Consider the following 22,829-nt stretch of genomic DNA (forward strand, 5'->3'; position numbering starts at 1 on the left):
TTTTCAGATTTTTTTAAACAAGTTAAATCATAGATATTTATCATATATAAAAATAAGCAAAAGGTAAATTTTAGGGTATCTCTAGGTTTTACTTTTTTAAAAAAACATTAAATCATTTTATTTGCAATGAAGTGATGAAAGGAGTAACCTGTACAGCCAACTGGTATCCTGGTTTGTTTTTTTTTTGGTTTTAAGTAGGTTCCACGCCCAGTGTGGACCCCAGTGTGGGCTGAACTCACAACCCTGAGATTAAGACCTGAGCTGAGATCAAGAGTGGGACACTTAACCAAATGAGTCACCCAGGCACCCACACAGTAGCTTTCTTCCTTCCTTTTTTTTTTTTTTAAGATTTTTATTTATTTATTTGACAGACACAGATTACAAGTAGGCAGAGAGGCAGGCAGAGAGGGAGAAGCAGACTCCCTGCTGAGCAGAGAGCCCGATGTGGGGGCTCGATCCCAGGACCCTGGGATCATGACCTGAGCAGAAGGCAGAGGCTTTAACCCACTGAGCCACCCAGGCGCCCCCACAGTTGCTTTCTTAAGAACAATGGATGAACCAACTGAATCAAGATCTGTGCAGAGATGCTGAGTGGATAGTTCAATCAACTGTCATGCAGCTCCTTAAAAAACTGCTACAGTTTTTTTAATGGTCACTATTGCTCACTTTTAAAACCAACTTTTAAAACTTGCTCAATTTTAAAGCAAATATCAGCATGGAGTTCCTCACATATGCTCATTTTTCAATGGCTTCACATAATGATTCTCCAATTTAGAGTAGTCACATATACACTGATGGTTTTAGCACAATGGAAAACAAAAAGGAAGAAAGAAAAACAAATGTGGTTTTATAAGATGAAATCCATGAAGAGGATAGTAATGACTACAGAAAATCAGTAACAGACTGCCAATAATAATCACAGAAACCAATTTATCAGTGTCACAACAAAAGGGTATGATGAATTTTTTCTAAAATACTCATTTTTGAGGCACCTCGGTGGCTCAGTCAGTTAAGTGTCTGTCTTCAGCTCAGGTCATGATCCCAGGGTCCTGGAATATAGGACCTCAGCGGGTTGCCTGCTTCCCCCTCTCCCTCTGCCATTCCCCTGTTTATGTGTGCTCTCTCTCTCTCAAATAAAAAAGATTTAAACATTTTAAAAATAAAAATAATACTCATTTTATAATGGAGCAAACTAACATATTTATAAATTATTTATGTACTTTTATGTGAGGTTTGTTTTGTTATTAATATTTATGCTTTTCTGCTATTTGTTTTCCTACTCTTGCATCAAAGTCTTCCCATAAATCCCTGGAAAGTCACAAATATCCCATGGCCATGGGTAAACCACAGAAGTGATAATTCATCAAAATGTATTCTCACTTATTTAATAAATAAATCTGTTGTGAGGTTAATTTCTAATTATATAAAATAATCCCATTAATCTATGAAAAATAATGATATTGATTTTACTATGGCTCAAACCCTTGGACAAATAAATATCTCTGATTACCTGTTAATATAAAGAAAATGGAATAAATTTTATATTCATATTTAAACTACTGAATACCTGTAAACAAAGTAGCATTTATTAAAATAAAGTATACACTTAATTTATACTAAATTCCACTCAGATTTACACAAGTTTGTTATCCTTAATTTTTAAATACACACATGATTTTTTTCAAACATTATCAGTCAGGTATATACAAAAGTGAAACATGACATCCAAGCCAGAATATGATTCTTAAAATAACAACCTCTAAACAGCTAGTAATGTACAATGTGTAAAATTCCAATAAAACACAGGTATATTCTTATAGAAATGTTAGTCCTATAATACCGAGCGATATTTACAAGCAAACATGATCCAAACAGCACATGCAGATTCAGGGTAAGTAAACACTCGGACACGGACTGCCAGTCGCACCTGGTCTCCACGGCAACAGATAATCTCTTCACAGAAAGGAGACCTATATAAGAAATAAAGTGAACTTCTAAGTAAGTCAATATTTAAAACATCTTTTAAAAATCCTGTCTCTGCTACTAATAGCCCTCTGATTTGGGTTGACCTATTCAAATTATTGAATATTTCCTCAGTCTACAAATTAAAAAAATTACCCTGGACAAGATCAGAAATCCTCAACTAAGACTGCACCAAAATCAGTGGGAAAATTATCCCAACTCTCTAGAGCTACATTTCAGATTTAATGAATCACAATCTGTGGCAAGGAAAATAATAAATCATTACAAAAGTTCACCATGTGATTCTAAAATCATTCCCAAATAACCAGCCCAACAGAATGCTAAAATCGCTAGCTTAATAGGGGCATCTGGGTGGCTTAAGAGGTTGCACATCTTATTCCTGGTTTCAGCTAAGGTCATGATCTCAGGGTCATGAGATTCAGCCCCACATTGGACTCCATGCTCAGCACAGAGTCTGCTTGTCCCCACTATGCCCCCACCTCATGCTCTCTCTCAAATAAATAAATATCTTTAAATTCCCAAGCCAATAATAACATTTATGAACTTGTGAATTCTACCTTACCGAAGACATGTGGCAAATGCACGCCTTGCATTTCTATATACAAAATGTATTGGGAACCCTTTAAAAGTGTGACCATCAGGGACAGCCCTCCTTATGGCATCTTGAAATTCTTCATTGCCTGCAGATATACTTGTTGTACGCTCAAATTCATAAGAAGCCAAAGCTGGTGATAAAAGATAGGAAAGCTGATCTTCCCAAACAGTAGTGAGACCAAGATCCTACAGCAATCAAGATAAAAAGAAAAGGTGAAATACACTAATATTTTAAAAACCAATTATGAGCATTGACTATTTTAATATATGCCAAGAGATTTTTAAACTCATAACTTTTTAAACTTTCTATTAATAAATGTAAGGGTACATGCAAATAAAGGAACTATAAGTATCTGGTTTTACTTCTTAGAGAAAAAAATAAAAAGCTTTCAATACAACGATGTTACTTACTAAAGGCTCCAAAACCTATACTTCCTTAATATCCACTAGAAAAGATTATATGGAAGAGTACTACTATGGAAAACACAACGCCACTGAAATCTGAAATTGTATTTTATTTAACTTTAAAGAGTTTAGTAAGATTCAATCTGCCTAATTTGATTGCTCCAACACAAATTCAACAGTAGTAGAAAAGTCAACAAATGAACTGTATGTATAATTAAACTTAAGTATTTATTTAAAAAAAAACACACTAACTTTCATACTGTAGAGATAAAAAGGTGAAAAAGACATGCTATAGGCCTTTGGGGAGCTAAAAACATGTTTCTGTGGAATGTTAAAGGCAATTATGATTTCATCTATAACATCAAATGAACTATAGATATCTAGACACATGATATTTTAAAAACATAAAAAAATTGTCAAAATCAAAATATTTTGATCATAACAGATCTCTACCATATCCTCATTTTGTGTTCAAGGTTTTAACTGGTTCCAAGTAACCCCAAAGGTCTATATCATCTATCTTTTTACTGTGGCAAAAAGTAAATCTCACTTGCTGGTTTACAGGCACAATTACCTTAGTGATCAACACTAGTATCTAGCTCAGTTTTCTTCTGTGTAAGTTCTTATAATGTAATAAAATACTGGTCTTGTTTGTAAACAAGATCTAAGAAAATTAAAAGGCAGTGTAAGTGATGGAAGGAAAGGGGCAGTAATAAGGGGCTTTCATTCCCAGCAATAGTGAACTAGGTCCTTGAACAACCTATTTCTAAGATCAAACTACAAACGCCAGATTAAATATTTTCCAAAATATACTTTTAGATGCTTTGGTGAGTTGGCAAGTGAGTACAGCAGATTTTAGAAGCCAAAACTAATAGTAATTGGGGACCCACAAAACATACTTGGTAAATCAGTTTGCCTTTGATGGCCTCAAGGAATACAGAAAACAGGATTCACCGAAGATGGGGAGTCTATCAGGGAATCCAAAAAGGTGAATTAGAAATAAGTCTTTGGGGATGGGGATTCTAGTCCTTTGACAGTTACATGTGTTACAAAGAACTTTTCCCACTCCAACTGTGCTCTTTTCACACCCTGACTGGCTTCTTTTGATGAAAAAAATTCTTAAAATATACTAATATTTTTGTTTTTTTAATGTTTTCTTTAATGTACAAAAGAAATCTGAAGGGCTAAGAAATAAGAGGTTTGATTTCATTAGTAATCAGGGAAAGGCAAATTAAAGCTAAAATGAGGATATACTTTTACATCCAACTAAATAGGTGTGATAGGAAGAAATAAACAAAACCAACCTGGAAAAAAATGAATATGAAAAAATATAACCCAATATTTTCAAAGAGAATAGTATCAATAAGTACTTCGCTAAAAAATCCAAATTAGTGGTATTTAGCAAAAGTCTGAACTAGTTCAACATTCTTCATTTCTAGAAGGAAGTAATGAATTCTAAAAGTATTAGTGAATTTAGAAATTTTTGAGTCTTAGAACCTAACTCTCATGACTTTCAAAACTACAAGCTTCTTAAGGGCAGGAACTAAATTTGCTTTCTTCAGGGCTAGAACAGTGACAGCACTATCCCACCTGTCCCCTCCCCAAATTGTTAAATATACAAACAGATGAAAAAAAGATGCACAAAACTACAAATTTCAGTGTTAATTACCTTCCTGTGTTCTGACACTAGCAGCCTTAGCTGCATTTCTATTTCATTACTTGTTACTGAAGCATCAATTGTGGACGCACATAGAGGGGGAAAGGGAGGAAGGGACGTTGTAGCTCCTGGAGCACACACAGATTTGATTGCTTCTTCACTCATGGGTTTCCATTTGGATTCATCATTCAAATCAAATACACAGATTTCTACTGAGTCAGAGGGCTGACAATTTCCCAGGAACATCTGATGATTGAAAACACAACCAATTGTTCGATATGGGTACAATGGTTTGGGCTGTTCAGCAATTGGAGATTCATCAGGATTGGCAGGTTTGTGGATGTACCTAAAAAAAGTAAATCATAACTTTCTATAATAAAAACTTAAAAAATAAAAAGGCAACACCTAATTGAAAAAGATATTTAAGGCTATAACTATTTCTGGGGTTAGAGTTCAATACTTGCTTTTTCTTCTTATATTTCTACAATTTGATTACACTTTAGTAATTGTATGGCACATATTATGATATAAAAATCAACTTTATTCAACATGAAAATATATTCTATGTATAACCATTAAGATAAAAACCGTTTACGGTGCCTGGGTGGCACAGTCGTTGGGCATCTGCCTTCAGCTCAGGTCATGATCCCAGGGTCCTGGGATCGAGCCCCATATTGGGCTCCGTGCTCAGCGGGATGCCTGCTTCTCCCTCTCCCACTCCCCCTGCTTGTGTTACTGCTCTGTTTCTCTGTCAAATTAAAAAAAAAAAAAAAAATCTTAAAAAAAAAAATAAAGATAAAAACTGTTCATCTCAGATAACACAATTAAAATAATTTAGCTATATATTAATAGGTACAACTAACTAAAATGAATAGCAACCAGGGAAAAATTCAGAAAACTAAGAAGATGGCCCAGGGCTGTGCCTTTAGTAACTCCAACATTTATAGACAAGATGAAGGAGAAATGAGACAAGCCAGATAGGAATAATTAAAATTGAAAGTGCTATCAAGAAGCTAAAGAAAGAGATGGTCCCAGGAAAGAGGGAGGAGCACTGAACTCCTTCCAAACTGATGGCGGTCAAAAGAACTAAAAAAAGTATACAGTGAAATTGCCAATGTGGGGTTAGTGACATCAAATTTTCAAAAGAAACCATGACTTACAACCTGACTGATTTTTAGGTTTGAGGAAAAACATTAGAAAAAGCATATGCCAATTACACGAAATTAAAAATAAATCATTTATTTTTTACCAATATTATGTTGGAAGAATATTTTAGATGTACAAATTTTCTTCAAATTTAATAGCTATTTAAATTGAAGTAATCTTTTACATAGTTATCAAAAAGGCTCTAATAATGAAAATTATCAGTATGTGCCTTTGAGTACCATCAATATAAACAAAGAACCTATAATTTAAAATATTTACATCTTCATTTTTTTTTTTAAAGATTTTTTATTTACTTATTTGACAGAGAGAGATCACAAGTAGGCAGAGAGGCAGGCAGAGAGAGAGGAGGAAGCAGGCTCCTTGCCAAGCAGAGAGCCCGATGCGGGACTGGATCCCAGAACCCTTAGATCATGACCTGAGCTGAAGGCAGAGACTTAACCCACTGAGCCACCCAGGCGCCCATACATCTTCATTTTAATATCCTCGTAACATAGTTGACAAACCTGTGTCCTGTTAAACTCTCCCAAAAAGTGATAGTTCCATCAGTTCCACAGGTCATCACCCACGCATGAGGTACTCCTTTTGCCTTAGTCCCAACACAGACAAAGGCTTCTAATCCATATCCAAGAAGAAGGCTGCACAGAAGGTTAGCATGATCTTCACAGTCACCCTAGAAAATGAAATCAATTAAATATTTATTCCTTCACATTTTCTTCACTAAATATCCAAATATACAAAATTATAATTTAAAAAAGTATTAATTTTTTCATTTTTTAAAGTTTTTTTAATTTTTATTTTTAAGTAATCTCTAAACCCAACATGGGACTCAAACTCACAACCCTGAGACGGAGAGTTACATGCTTCACTGACTGAGCCAGCTAGGCACCCCTAGTTTTTTTCCTTTCTTTCTTTAAAAGATTTTATTTATTTACTTTAGAGAGAGAGAGGGAAAGAGAGAGCAAAGAGGGAGAAGGAGAAGCCGACTCCCTGCCCAGCAGGAAGTCTAACTTGGGGCTTAATCCCAGGACCCTAAGATCATGACCTGAGCTAAAGACAGGTGCTTACCTGACTGAGCCATCCAGGTGCCCCTAATTTTTTCACTTTTAATCATTAGTCTAGTGTTAAGCTTAAACAACTGGGGACAGGGGTAAGAATACGCTAACTTTAGAAGAACCTAATTATTTTACAAAGTCAGTGCTCACAAATCTGATAGTCATAACATATATACTTTAAAAGGGGACATTCAGATTCAAAAGTTTATAAAAAAAACCTATATATAACAGAAAGAAAAGTAGCAAGATTTTAAATATGAATAGCTAAAGAGCTAAAGGACATGAACAGACAAGATGACAAACGATTTATCAAGAAATGCAAATATCAAGATGACAAATGATGTATCAAGAAATGCAAATACAGGGGCGCCTGAGTGGCTCAGATGGTTAAGCCTCTGCCTTTGGCTCAGTTCATGATCCCAGAGGACTCCCTGGGATGGAGTCCTGCATCCAGCTTCCTACTTTGCAGAGCCTGCTTCTCCCTCTCCCTCTGCCTGCTGCTTCCTGTGCTTGTGCTTTCTCTCTGTCAAATAAATAAATAAAATCTTTAAAAAATAATTTAAAAAAATAAAAGTTAAAAAAAAGGAAAAAGAAAAACGCAAATACATGGGAAAATATTCAGACTTAAAACAATCAGTTGAAGTACCTGTATGTGATCATTTTTAGGTAACATACCAGGAAAAATGACTGAAAGAACTAAATGTCAACAATGGCTGTAATTATGGGAGGTTACATATCATTTTCCCTTCTATTTTCTAAATTTCCTTTGACAATATTATATTACTTGCACAACTTAAAAATATTATGAAAGTTACAAAAACAGAAAATATCTGATAATCCATAAAAAATCAAAATATTTAACTGTAAGGCTATAATTACATGAAGATATATATTTAAGTGAAAGATACAGGTAACATACAAAAGCAAAAGTAACTATTAGGTTCAGTGGTAGCATAAGGGGCAATTTCTTTCCCCCAAATTTTGTACCAGTGGCTCTACACTGCTGTTTTTTTAACTATACTAGAACGACAGCATTCTAAAATGTCAAATTTGACTTTTGAAAAATAAAATATCCAACCTTTTAGACCTAGTAATTTCTATACTGAGATTTCAAAAGAAAAGTAATAATACTCCCAAAATAATACTCCCAAAGATATTCAATGAAAAAGTTCACTCACAAAGATATCAACAAATTAGAAGCAAGCTACTATATCCAAAAGAAACAGTTCCTACAATGTCAATAGTTAAGTAGATTTTATATATCAACTAAAGAAAACTTCATATTTACACACCATTAAAAGATGGAGATCATAGGGGTGCCTGGGTGGCTCAGTGGGTTAAGCCTCTGCCTTTGGCTTGGGTCATGATTTCAGGGTCCTGGGATGGAGCCCCATATCAGGCTCTCTGCTCAGCAGGGAGCCTGCTTCCCCCTCTCTCTCTTCCTGCCTCTCTGCCTACTTGTGATATCTCTCCCTCTCTCTCTCTCTGTCAAATAAATAAATAAAATCTTTGAAAAAAAAAAAGATGGAGATCATAAAAATTGTAGCAATGCAAGGGAAAATATTCATAGCATAATGTTAAATTATAAAGCAGAACACAAAATATTATTTATATCTCAATTATAATTATGGAAAAATGATAAATACACAGAAGAAAAAACACGAAAATATAAAGAGAGATGAAAAGCTGGCAATAGAATTATGGGTGAAATTTCACCTTTACTCTGTAATGCTCTTGTTTTGTGCAAGAATAACTTTTTCAATAATTTCACACTTCTGGGGCACCTGGGTGGCTCAGTTGAAGCAGCTATATTTGGCTCAGGTCATGATCCCAGTATCCTGGGATCAAGTCCCACACGGGGCTCCCTGCTCAGTGGAGAGTATGTTTCTCCCTCTGACCCTCCCCCATGCTCTCAGTCGCTCCCTTTCTCTCTGAATAATTTTTTTTAATTTTTAAAAATTTAATAATTCAAATTTCTAACTTAAGATGTGCTTTCTCTTTAAACTAACTCAGGTTAAAAAAATAATGAACCAAAGGATGATTATTTGCTTTAGGAAAGAATTATTTATATAATAATTTTAAATATGTACCATTCCTGCTATATTTGAAATAAAAAAGCCTAAATCCATACATACAACTTTTGGGAACCACAGCTTGAGAATAAATAAAAATAGTTTTTTGATAATGTTTAACTGTTTTCTTTTTTTTTATTTTTTTAAACAGAGAGTGTGGGGAGGTGGAGAGAAGCAGAATGAGAGGGAGAGAGAAGAGAATCTTAAGCAGACTCCAAGCTGAGTGTGGAGCCTGACTTGCGGCTCAACTCCATGATCCTGAGATCACGACTTGGGCCAAAATCAAGAATCAGATGTTTAACTGATGAGCTACCCAGATGTCACTGTTTTAATTTTTTTTTTTAAAGATTTTATTTACTTATTTGAGGGAGAACACAAGCAGGAGGAGGGGGAGAGGGAAAAAGAGACTCCCCACTGAGCAGGAAGCCAGATGCAGGGCTTGACCCCAAGACTTCAGGATCATGACCTGAGCCAAAGGCAGTACCCAAATGACTAAGCCACCTAGGAGCCCCTTCATTTTTTTTTAAGGTTATTTATTTATTTGAAAAAGAAAGTGTGAGAGAGAGAGAGAGATATAGCATGAGCAGTGTGAGGGGCAGAGGGAGAAACAGATTTCCCACTGAGCAGAGAGCCCAACATGGGCCTGGATCCCAGGTCCCCAGGATCATGACCCGAGTTGAAGGCAGACTCTTAAACAACTGAGCCACCCAGGCACCTCTCCTTCAGTTCTTTTTAAAATATAATCTTCCTAAAAAATCAACCTCTAAGCTGAATCGGCTCTTCTGTACAAGCTTTACCTTGTACATGAATACTCATACTACTAATACAACCTCAGACCAAACAAAATTATTTCAAAACAAATTTTTAAAAATTATTTTTTTCTATTTCAGCAGAACTGAAATGCTAAAGATAGTCTTGTTTTTATATATATATTTTAAATACTTTGTATTATTTATTTGACAGACAGAATGAGAGAGAGGGAACACAAGTAGGGGGAGTGGGAGAGGGGAAAGCAGGCTTCCTGACGAGCAGGGAGGCCAACACAGGGATCGATCCCAGACCCTGGGATCATGACCTGAGCTGAAGGCAGATGCTTAACAACTGAGCCACCCAGGCACCCCAGTCTTGTTTTTATACCATCAACATTTTTAGGACACAGATGATTGAAAATATCACATAATCTATAAAATTCATTTACTGAAGTGAGTTAACATAAAAAATGTACACAAATTCTTAAATATATACACTTGAAACTGAACAAAATACCAAGCAATCCAAGATTTTCTTCCATATCCATCTTGTACTGCCATTTTCTCTTTAAAAAAATATATATATATATCATCTAAATAGATTTTAAAACATGAATAGTACTAAAAAGACCATGATTCTGGTATAAAGCATCGTCTCCAATTCACTTTTTAATTTACCTCTGTATCTTAATTTCTGACACTACAGAACTTAGCTCCACCTCACAAAAATCACATTATGCTAAATAAGAAACTACACAAGAAAATAAAGATGCTGTTTTTTCTTTATGTATTAAAAAAAAAGATTCTGACTAGTTCAGATTGATAATTTACCCACTTTTCTATTTTCAATAGAAAATAGAAATTCCCATTAACTATGATGTACTGCTTTTTAATTCTATTACATGTGTAGAATACCTTGTTTCTACAGAGAAAGGCCAGCAGAGTGCACCACTGTTCCTGTTTACCTCCTCCTCCAATAACAGGGGCTCTTTCATAACCAAGGACATTAACAAATCTTGCTGCTTGTCTTGGAGTATCCAAAAGCCTCCCAGCTCGAAGTGGCTTAATATAGGAACAAACTGGTCTATTTACCCCATTTTCATCCTAGGGGAAGAAGGGAAAAAACATTAACTGTAAGGATAGATTAATTATTCCCAATTTTAACACTTTTTCTTAGAATATATTAATGTGGGACAAAATAATTCTGGATACCACTTATTGAGTGCTTACCCTGCATCTAACACTAGACAGCTAGGTGCTACACATAAAATTTCTCTTTTAATCCTCTTAACATCTCTTACTGTTTTCATTTCATAAATGAAGAAACTGAAGCTACAGATATTATGCAACAGAACCAGGGTTCAAAACCCTCAGCAGTCCCCAAAACTTGCGACAGTAAGAACTTCAACAACCATGATTCGGCAGTTTCACTCCTGGATATGTATCTGAAGCAACTGCAATCAGTATCTCAAAGAGACTTCTGCACAACCATGTTCCCTACAGCATTACTCACAACAGTCAAGATATGGAAACAAGTAAAATGTCCTTTAATGGATGAATGAGTACAAAAAATGTGGTATTACATACACAATAGAATATTATTTAGCTATAAAACAGGAGATCCTGCCATTTGTGACCACACGGATAAATCTGAAGGGTATTATGCCAAGTGAAATAAGCCAGGCAAAGACAAATCCTGTATGGTGTTACATGTGGAATCTTTAAAAAAAAAAAAAAAAAAAAAGGCTGATTTCATAGAAATAGAGAAAAGAATAGTGGCTGCCAGGGGTCAGGGAGAGGGAGGAACAGGGAAGATGTAGGTCAGAGGGTAAAAATTTTCAGTTATAAGGGTAAGTTCTGAGGATCTAATACACAGCATGGTGACTACTTAATACAGTAAACTTGAAAGTTACGGAGAATAGACCTTAAGCATCCTCACCACCTGAGAAAGAGGTAACTATGTGAGGTGATAGATGTGTTCATTACCTTAATCTTGGTAGTCATTCCACAAAGTATACGTATATCAAATCATTATGTTGTACATTTTAAATATATACAATTATATTTGTCAATTACTCCTCAATAAAATTAGAAGAAAAAAAAAAGAACTCCTCTGAAAATAGAATATGCAGGTAGTTGGGGGATGGAGAGGGGATGTAAACCAAAGTATCCTTTCATATTTTCAAACAGAACTTAATACTGTATATCCAAACAGAATAACTTTTCTGATTTACTGATCCAACAAATTATCAGAGCTCATTTTTAGTTTGTTTCCATTACACTTGGAGATCTACAGGAAACAAGGATTTGTTAACCAAGCAAACTGAAAGCAGACTTCTAAAAATCATTTAAGGAAAACATCTTTCATTTTAAACATAAGATGTATCCTAGCATTTGAGCTGAATAACTACAGGGCATACAAAAAAAAAATCTCTGATGACTGTCCACCGCTGCGCTTTTAGAGTTAATATTACCAAAGCCCATATTTCCCTTAACTTCATTATTACGGAGATGACAAAGTCAAAGGACTACTTTCTATTCAAAATTCAAAGATAATTTAATAATCTATCATAGCAAGGCTCCTCAGAAACAAGGCTTAACTCAGTCAACAGAAAAATAATTGTTTCGATTATTAGAACCCAAAAAAAACCCACCTCTCCACTATAATCCCATACCTTAGTAAGAAAAACAAACCAACCCTATTATTTAATTATAGAGAAAGAGCATGAATTTTTTTGATGTAGAGCAAAGTATTATTACAATCTGAATTGTAACTATGGTTCTCAACTCTAAAGGGCACTGAATTTTTTGCCCTGTCCTCTCCCACCCCACTGTTATCTCCCTGGCTCAAACACATCCACGGTGGTCTCTTACTCTCCATCTCCCCAGGCTATCTTGGGAGTCAGCAATAGAGGTAGAACAAAGGGATCAGCTAGGAAAAAGCTCAAATAGAATGAAGAACCAAAGACAATTAAGGAACAGAGATAGGAAGAGAGGAAATTTAAGTAAAGGGTGTTTCAAGGCACTCATTTTGAAAACAGAAAATCATCATTCTGATTTTGGAGGGAAGCAGAAAATTATTTGGATTTCTTTATATTAACTCAGTATTGTTAATCTAGTATAATTTGAGAATATTAAGTCTTTTTTAAGACTTTTTGATTTTTCAAAATCTGCACATTAAAAGGATAGCCTCAATCCTCATAACATTTTCTTAAAACTTAATAGCCTTAAAGATCAATTTCTGTAACTTATTTTAAAATTTCTTACATTAGAAAATTTAAAAGCTATCATTAAGTGAATTACTATTGTACTATAGGAAAATAAGCAAGGGAGGAAGAAAAACTACAACAGATTATTAGGTATAACAACTGATGATTCTGCAGATGTTTGGTTAGGATAAAGGTAATTAACTGAGTTCCTGAGTGGGGCATTTAGTCCTATTCTTACCATTCCGCTAACAGAGAGGAAAGGAATGAGGAAAGTGGATGTATTCGCCCTAAATCAATCATCAGTAGTAGCATCTTAGAATATAAGATACATTGGATGTTTCATTACAGCAATATTTCTCGTATTATCTATAATATATCCCCATAAATGAAATGTCTTGAAAATTTCAGTAATTTCAGTATCTTAGCTTCTAAACCCGCACTGTCCATAAAGGACACCACTAATCCTATGTGGCCTTTTACATTTTAATTAAAATTAAATAAAATTTAAAATTCAGTTATGCCACATTTTACATGTTTAATAGCTCTATGGCTATCATACTGGACAGCACAGAGAACATTTCCATCACTGCAGAAAGATAGTGCTGCTGTAAACTGTTTTCTCTTATGCCTAAAAGCACTGGAAATTCATTTTCAGACCATGTATAATAATTTTTTGGCTTAAAACTACAATTTTTGTGGGACACCTGGGTGGCTCAGTGGGTTAAGACTCTGCCTTCAGCTCAGGTCATGATCTCAGGGTCCTGGGATAGAGACCCTGGGCTCCCTGCTCAGAAGGGAGCCTGTTTCCCTCTCTGCTTGCCTGCCTCTCTGCCTACTTGTGATCGCTCGCTCTCTGTCAAATAAATAAATAAAATCTTAAAAAAAAAATACATCTTAAAGAAAAACAAACTACAGTTTTGTGATTAGGCTGACTGCCTTAAATAAATGTTATTGTTCCTTAACTTTGTATCTAGTCAAATAGAGAACGCAGCAGCGAAAGACCCTTCCGGGAAACTGAAATAAGATAAACATTTACTCTCTCTATATGTCCAGATGTGGTCCAGTCAAACCTACAACTTAATGGAGTCTCCACAACTAAGCTGCTGTTTGATACTGGGAAAAATTCTTTTCTCTTTTACACTATTTTTTATAAAAAGTGGCAATGCCTGGCCAATTGACAATCTCATATGGTCGCCATGAGACTAAGTGACCTTATGTGGTTCAAATCTTCTTATAATGAATTTAAGAGATGGGAACTTACGTAATATGTCCTTAAAAAAATTCCCATTCCCTGATTTGTGTGTACTGCGTTTATCTCACCCTTTTCCTCCTCCTCTTTCATTTGCCATTTCTCTGATCCACTCCCTCACTCACCCATTCTTCTCTGGTCCCAGATTCCACATGGTAATACATAAAACAGACAGTAGGGAGCCAGTTATACTGTGACTGGTTTCTCTTTTCCCCATTCTGACATTCATTAATGTTCATTAATACCTTGTCTGCCCAGTCAAATAATGCACAGACAATGCTACTGGAAAGTGAGAAGCTGTTTTCCTCACTTCCACTTGTCAACTAGGCTCTCCCACTTCTAAGCTCCTCATCTAGAAACTCAACTACTCTTAGCCCATCCTACTAAGTAGGGTAAAACTAGATGAATGCACAGGATCTGAGACACATTATTCAAAATACCACCACACTCTAACTCTTATAAAAGCATCTATGTAAGGCTGAATAAATATAAAATACAGATCTGATTATATATTTTATTCTGATTTGTTAATGAGAGAAAATAGGCTTGGGATACAGGAAAAATAGAAATAGATACATAGAACTGAAATGCTGCAGTTAAATATTACTGTCACTGGCTTACAGATTTTGGCTATATAGAATTATTACATGGAATAATGTCTTTAAGAAAATAGCCTAACACTCGGGTCATGATCCCAGGGTTCTGGGATCGAGCCCCGCCTGGGGATCTCTGCTTGGCGGGGAGCCTACTTCCTCCTCTCTCTCTGCCAACTTGTGACCTCTATCAAATAAATAAATAAAATCTTAAAAAAAAAGAAAAGAAAAGAAAAGAAAATAGCCCAACAATGTGTATATATATATCTAAACATCTATGCCCAGAGACCCAATTCTGCACATGAAAGCTGAATTTACATTATCAACTGCGAAGTATCCTAGTATTTAATCATTTAGTACGAAATATCATACTCCAAGTTAAACAAAGTGCGTCTTCATCTATTTTAAATCAAATATATTCAGAAAGGGTTTAAAAAAAATTGAAAATGAAAAGCAAAATAAAACAAAGATATGTATGTTACTTACTCAGTGAAAGTATTACAAAATCATATTTGATTTTTACAAATAAAGTTTCATTTGTCTGGAAAAAAAATTTTTTACAAATTCATGGTAAATGAAATTTACATATACAACAATAAATCTCAAATACAAGTATGAACCTTCTTTACCTGTGCAAAAATCTTAACCAGCCGTGAGTTGTGCGAGGGTCGAATTTGCAAATATTCTCTCCACCACTGCTTTGCATATACAAGAAATAATCGTTCTTTCTCTGCAGTTTTCTGACGTTCCAAAGCAAGCTTGAAATTTAAAAAAACATTTTCTTCAATATATAACAATTCTATATACTTCTCTCCATCTCTACCACCACCCTAACATAAGCTACCATCTCCACCATCTGTAAGAGCCTCCTGACTGACTTCCCTCTGTCTATACCACCCCATAAACTCATCTCCATATAATGGTTGTGATCTTCTCTCCCAAGACAAACATTTTTCAATAAATCACACCCTCATTCTCTTGCTTAAAACTAGTAAGTGATAATTTTCTAAAAAGAAAGTACTCTCTAGGATCAACAGGTAAATATACTACTATGAAAACAAATGCACAAAGAAGAGACATTCAGGATTATTTACCTGTGTGTTCACTACTTCTTGAGATAATGTTTGATTGAGTGGTGGGTACATCTCAAGTTTTATATTTAAAATTCCCACAGAAACTTTTGATTCTGTGCCTATGAATATAAATAAATATTTAGAACTTCAGAGGTTTCCAAACTATGTATATTTAGTCAACCAAAGTCTATCTAAAATAGAGTTTTGTGATTTACCACTTACATGAAATATAGATAATATTCAACATCATCTTTACTCTTCATATTAAAAATGAACCAAATCAAATTAGTTTGTATTTTGCACAAAGACCTATTTTCTGAGTTTGCTTATCACTTTTTAAGGGGCTATTTGGGTCTACAAGATTTGGTATTCTTAATTTTTATCTTCGTTTAACGTATGACAACCAGATTTACATTAAAAACAAAGTAAAGCAGCTGTTAACATCTCATTCTCAGAAAATATTTATACTTTGTCACATATAGTAATTCCTATGTATCCCTTCCTATATATATATTTTAAACCCCTTCCCATTTTTCACATCACATTTGACTACAAATTTTTTTTTTTAAAGATTTTTTTTGTCAGAGAGAGAGAAAGAAAGAGAGAGACAGCCAGAGAGAGCACAAGCAGGGGGGAATGACAGGTAGAGGGAGAAGCAAGCTCCCCACTGAGCAGGGAGCCCAATGTGGGAGTCAATCCCAGGATCCTGGGATCATAACCTGAGCTGAAGGCAGATGCTTAACTGACTAGCCACCTAGGTGTTCCATGAGTACAAATTTTCAATCCATTCCTGGATTTAAAGAATTAGAAAATAAATACACTTTTTACCAGAACTATTAACTATTTCTCTGTTGAATCAGAACATACTTATTTCTTGGGTCACTAGTATGATTATCATGTTAGGCCTGTATCAGAAGACAAATAATGGGTATCTTTTTGAAAATAAGTATCCCACATAAAACTTTTCCCCCTATTTTCTATTTAAGGAAAAACACACTTACCAGATCTAAAGTACTAAAGCTATACTGTCCACTGGCTAGGTTATAGACTCTGTGACTTACTTTCAATACCAAAGTAATTCCTTTACATGTTATGCATAAAATATTGGTAGGCCTTATTTTATTAGCAAATATCTTTTATACATCAGATAGTACGCAAAAGTCCAAGGAGATAATAGTGAGTAAGATAGGCACCATCTCGGTCCTCAGAAAGATGGGATTCATAGATCCCATCAATGAGCAAGTTAGTCTCTCTTTGAGTCCCACATTCCCACATGTTAAAGGCTGGAAGAATATCATTAACCCCATAATCTGTAAGAGCCACGGTTGCAGGAAGACACTGGTACTAATGGGGATGCACTGTACACTAGAATATGCTGGAGTAGAGGGTTTTTACATATGCATGTGTGTAAAGAATCTTAATTTTCTTTACAGTCTTATATACAATCAAATAAATTTGAAAAAAGCAAGCATGCTAGCCCGATAAAGTTTTTCTTCCTTAAGGCAAGGTAAGATAGACTGTGAAGTTCTATACTCATAACATGCTTCATGACAACTCCGAAGACTACAATACTAGAATCCAATTGCAATTCTAACAGAATTCCATTTTTTAAAGTATTTTTTAAAAAGATTTTATTTATTAGGGATATGGTGGTTGGGTTATGGACATTGAGGAGGGTATGTGCTATGGTGAGTGCTGTGAAATGTGTAAGCCTGATGATTCACAGACCTGTACTGGGCAAATAATACAATATATGTTAATAAAAATAATTTTAAAAAGATTTATTTACTTTAGAGAGAGAGAGGGAGAACACACACAAGCACAAGGGAAGGGCAGAGGGAGAGTAATCTTAAGCAGACTCCCTGCTTAGCGCAGAGCCTGATGCAGGACTTGGATCTCACGACTGTGAGATCAATACCTGAGAGGAAACCAAGAGTTGGGCACTTAACCAACTATGCCACCCAGAGATCCCCTAATGAAATTCTTTTTACATGTTTCCTTCTTGGTTTATAAAGGTATTCAGAAAACATAAAATGTATCAAAGAACAAGCTGTGGCTATAAAAAGGGAACAGTGATTAATCATCATACCTACACCCATAAGTTCCACAGTGAGACTGGTCATTCCATTTTCTGAACCCAAAACTGATCGCCATTCGAGAAAATAGGATGCTACCAATGTAGTCTCACCAAATATGTCTGTTTTGATTAGCACCATATGAACTGGATCGCTTATTGATAACATTGTTGTTGAGTCAGCCATTCTAGTTCCATCACCTGGGAACATAAACCAAACAAATGCACATTACATATTCTGTTAGGATAAGATAGAAGACTACTTTTATTACAAAGGATACTAATAATAAACTTATATGAAAACAAAAAAAATTATTTGGTTATGCCTCAGAAAGCATGCAACAAATTACTTTATAAAAAAAAAAAAAAATCCTAGGGTGCCTGGGTGGCTCTCCTAGTTAAGCCTCTCCCTTGGCTCAGGTCATGATCTCAGGGTCCTGGGATCGAGCTCCTCATCAGCGGGAAATCTGCTTCTCCCTCTACCCGCCCCTCCCAACTTGTGCTGCCCATGGTCTAATTAATTAATTAATCAGCTAATTAATTAATTAATCAGTTAATTAATTAAAAACCCCAGTCTTTTTCACTGGGGGCAAAAAAAAATTTTCATAATGTATTAACCATCTTAGCAATCTAAAACTCTGAAGGTATAACTCTGTAACTTTGCTAAGTTTACAAATGTAAAGATTTCTGTGTTGAAATAACCTATAAAATATATTTACAGAAATAATGTAAACCAATTATAGGAATCAAATATACAATTTTAAAGTTATATAAAAGAGAGTTACAGATTCCCATCGTAACTTTTATTTTTGAAGGTTATAAATCTAGCTATCTTTCATATATAAGAGGGATTATGTCTCATTCTCCATTATAGCCTCAGCACTTTCCTAGCACAGGATAATGCACCTAACAGGCACTTACTGATTCACTGACTAATTTAGAGACAGAGAGCATGCACACACAAGTGGCAGGGAGAGAGGAAGAGATAATATCAAACAGAATCTGTGTTGAATGCAGAGCCCAATGCGGGGCTGGATCCCACAATGCTTAAATCATGACCTGAGCCAAAACCAAGAGTTGAATACTTAACCAACTGTGCCACCCAGGGCACTCCCCATAGGCATTTAAATGTTTACTACTAACGAAGAAACCATTAAAACAGTAAGAAAATAATCTTCACGGAAAATTAATTAGCAGAAAATAAAGAAGGTGGGTGGAAGTAATTCATATAAAAAAGAGCAGTGGAGAAAATAAAAGCAAAGTAGGAAGATCCATTCATTATAAATCTCTCCTTACAGCAAAAGTTGTAATGGTTGTTCTACAATAAAACCTAACAAAGATTTATTCAGTTAAGTGACAATTTATCATCACTCCTTACCTAAGCTTTCTCGGTGTACTTCAAGTAAAAAGCCATCATGAAAATCTGGTTCACAGGCACATGGAACAGGTTTAGAACGAAAACGTTGGTTTCGAAAATGTAAACATAAAGTAAAGGTTGAACAAACTTGTCCTGGTAAAGGCTCAGGTTCTTGTAGATGTTCCAAGAAAGCTTTTCCACCCAAAACCTGAAGGTAAAGATACCTCCGTGTTGGATCAATATTAGCTGTAAAGTGTAGCAATATATATGAGGAAACTGCCAAATAACTTAAGGAATGTGATCAAGACAATAGGAAATAATAACTTAACAGAAATAAAACCAAAGACTAAATAAAGAAAAAGAGTAACAAATTTACTCTGTACCAGGGCCATTTATAACCAGGGAAGAAAACAAACATAATATGATATCTTTATCTGAGTTTATACATATCCTGGCTACTTTTTCCCAGCTAGAAAGGAGTCAGAACCAAGGCTTAAGAAACTTTCACTTTTTAGTTGCTTATCCAACCCTCCTTTACCTCCACAAACGAACTCAGACAAGTATAAACTCAGTAAACATACTTGTTAGGTAACTAGCATTAAAAAAAGCAAGGCTGTATAATGTTTGTAAAATAAATTATTAAAACAGAAGAAACAGGTGATGCTGTTTTTGCTTCCATTCTATGATACATTAAATCTTCTGACATACACACTTCACGCAAAATAGAATCTCAGTTTTTTTTTTGGTAATTAACCACAAAAATGTTAAGTATTTCATTTGGGAAAGAAGTAATGTTTACTATCAAATACCAAACACTACAGCACATCAATATGTAATACTGTGCAAAACAAAATCAATGTTAAAAAGAAATATACATACTTTTTTTTAACAACGTTGATTGTCTATCAGTAAAACAAACAGGTTGTTTTGGAGAGGAAGGTAGTTCTTGATCAACACTGTCCTAGAAAGGCAGGAAAAAAATTGAAAACAAATTAGAAAACAAAAATTAAAGCTAAGCAAGGAAATGTCAACAATGGGACTAAGAAGTAAATAAAAATAGATAGGATAAAGCCCCCTCAAGGAAACTCTTATTTTCTCAGCATAATTAAAATAATGAAAAGCCTGCAAAAAAAAGATGATGTGACTGGTCACACCTAAAATCTAATAAGGAATTTAACTGTCTTCAATGTCCACAGAACGCAAAAAACAAATCCTTAACATCTTAAACAAGGTTAAACTTTTTCTAAGCCTAATATGACATTTGGCTTATGATTCTACTATGAACTGATTATAATAAGAGAATGACATTCACATAGCAAAAGCTGTTATTGGGTCAATTTTTAAACAAATGGGTTTATAAACCTCAAAAACCAAAAAAGGAGGCTGTATTTAAATACTTATTCCCCAGTGTGTTACGTAGTCCATCCAATTTTTATATTATATTACCCAGGCATTATTAGGTCACAGTTTCTCATTATTGCCTCATTTTCAAAAGAAGGCCTACTTACTAATTTGTGCACTGAGGCTATCATCCCACTACTGACCTATTTGTATAAAGAGATTTGAAGGTTCTTACACAATTATTTTCTTAAAGAAATGGGTAATTTGTTGATCTTAGAGAACGCACTTCCAAAAGAATGTTTATTTTAAAAATACACCTAATCTAAAAAAAATTATAGAATACTAGTGAAAAAGAACTAGGTTATGGTGAACTAATTTAACTGAAATATGTACACTTAAAATTATAGACCTAGAGAATAACAACAGGAAATTCTGTCATTTTAGAGAGAAAAATATAGTATGTAACTCCAATCTCTCTGATAAATAATCCTACTTGCTACAGTCAAGGGTAGAGTTAGCTTATCCTTGAAGTAAGGATATTACTAAACAAAAATGGTCTTGTTTTAAAGTGATTTGACTAAAAAGAAATCCCAAATATGGACCCTATAAGCAGCACTAAGCATGGGAACAAACTCAAAATTTTTCCCTTAACAGATTACTCACAGTAACAAAATTAAGTTCTTTCATCACATCATCAATGATTCCCCGACGTCTAAGGGCTTTGATCAAATCTTCTGTTGATAACTGTTGTTGATCTGGTGCCAATTCTTCCCTTATTGTCTCAGCGAGGATTTCCCTTATTCTGCCATGGACATCCATCTATGTGGAAAACTCGCATTACAATTTACATTCATGAAACCATCAAACATTGACAATTAACTAATTTCTTTCTAAAACACCCAAGGGGGGAAAAAATGGGAAAGTGGATAGACAAAATTCAGGAAGGCTTCTCAAGCTAATAGTAAACGTAACATTGTCACTAGAAGTCAATGAGAATAAAGGCAAGACTTTTTAAAAGAAAAAAAAAATTTAGGATGATTTTTATTTTTTTTTTGGTACAAGTTCTAGAAATAATTTCTGCTGGTTATCTACGTACTACCTTTGTTACCCTTTCCCCACAAGTAACACTCAACAAAAAAAGACCTTTTGAAAGAGGGTAGTATGATCAGGAGAACACAGACTTGGAGCAGGAAATCAGAGAATGAATTTCAGCTTTGAACTTATTAGAGATGACACTGAGTCAACTTTTTTACTCTTTATGAATCTGGAAAAAGTAGTGCCCTACCCAGATTACAGTGAGGCTTAGGTAAAAGATGCTAAACACTTACCACAAAGCCTTACCACATACAGGGGCACAATGAACGATAGCTTTTATTACTTCAGCTTACTGCAGTCAGCCAAGCACCTGAACAATGTCCTTGAACTCCCATTATCACAAACACTTTCATTACAAGACCTTTAGTAACTGCCCTTTCGTGACTTCTTTAAGAACTGCTGATTGGTTCAACTTCAAAGACACAAGTTTCACCCTTAAAGTAATTCTAGTTCCTGAGTTCTGAATATCCACCTGCTCCAAACACAACTTGTACTGGATCGGATACCCAGTAACCGCAGGATGAACGCTCCGGCGGCACAGCTGTGCTCTCTCTCTGCTGCGTTCCGTCACCTCAAACTCTCACCAGCACCTGTCCGCATTGTTCTCTTTCACCAAGGCTAGGAAGCAGCCCTAGGCTGCGACCCCGGACCCCGTCCAGCCGGCGCTCTGTGCCCCAGGGCCTGCGCTCGCGTCCCACGCAAACATGCGCCGCCGTCGACCGGATCTCGGGACGCCAGGCTGGGCGCTCAGAACCAAAGGCGGACAGAGAATCCCCGGTGGCCCGGCGCCCGCGGCCCTCACCTTGCTCAGCTGCTGGTGGATGAGCTGCTTCAGCTCCGAGGCTTTCTCCGGAGGCAGCGACATCTTTGGGGCCGGCGCCTCGCCGCGCTTCTCCCCGCTTCGGGCGCGCCCCAGCCAGCCCCGCAATGCCAGTCGCGGCTGAGGAGAGCCGGCGCGCCTGCTTGGCTTCACGCAGCTCCCGGGGGGGCGCGACGCCGCGTCAGGACCGGGGCTGGGTGGGAGCCGAGGCAGCGGCGGCGCTCAACTGTTGCTTTCAAACGGCGCGGACTACCAGGGCTCGGGCTGCCCCCCTTCCTGCCTGATCGCCTCCGCCTGCCTCATCCTTCTCTGGGGGTCCGCATCCCGCGAGCTCAGCGC

At 35.8% G+C, this 22,829-nt stretch overlaps 1 protein-coding gene across 1 annotated transcript; it reads right to left on the reverse strand.

Moving 5' to 3' along the window:
• Positions 1 to 1,102: 1,102 nt before the first annotated feature.
• CEP76 (centrosomal protein 76) lies at positions 1,103 to 22,688 on the reverse strand. The gene is made up of 12 exons (XM_044243653.1): positions 22,473 to 22,688; positions 21,239 to 21,394; positions 20,114 to 20,195; positions 19,256 to 19,480; positions 17,893 to 18,078; positions 15,825 to 15,922; positions 15,360 to 15,488; positions 10,595 to 10,783; positions 6,310 to 6,476; positions 4,652 to 4,985; positions 2,546 to 2,763; positions 1,103 to 1,970 (listed from the first exon to the last, which is right to left on the reverse strand). The coding sequence occupies exons 1-12, from the start codon at positions 22,533 to 22,535 to the stop codon at positions 1,832 to 1,834; spliced, it is 1,986 nt and encodes a 661-aa protein (XP_044099588.1). The 5' UTR covers positions 22,536 to 22,688; the 3' UTR covers positions 1,103 to 1,831.
• Positions 22,689 to 22,829: the final 141 nt, after the last annotated feature.

This window comes from Neovison vison, chromosome 3, assembly GCF_020171115.1.
Source record: "Neovison vison isolate M4711 chromosome 3, ASM_NN_V1, whole genome shotgun sequence".
NCBI lineage: Eukaryota > Metazoa > Chordata > Mammalia > Carnivora > Mustelidae > Neogale > Neogale vison.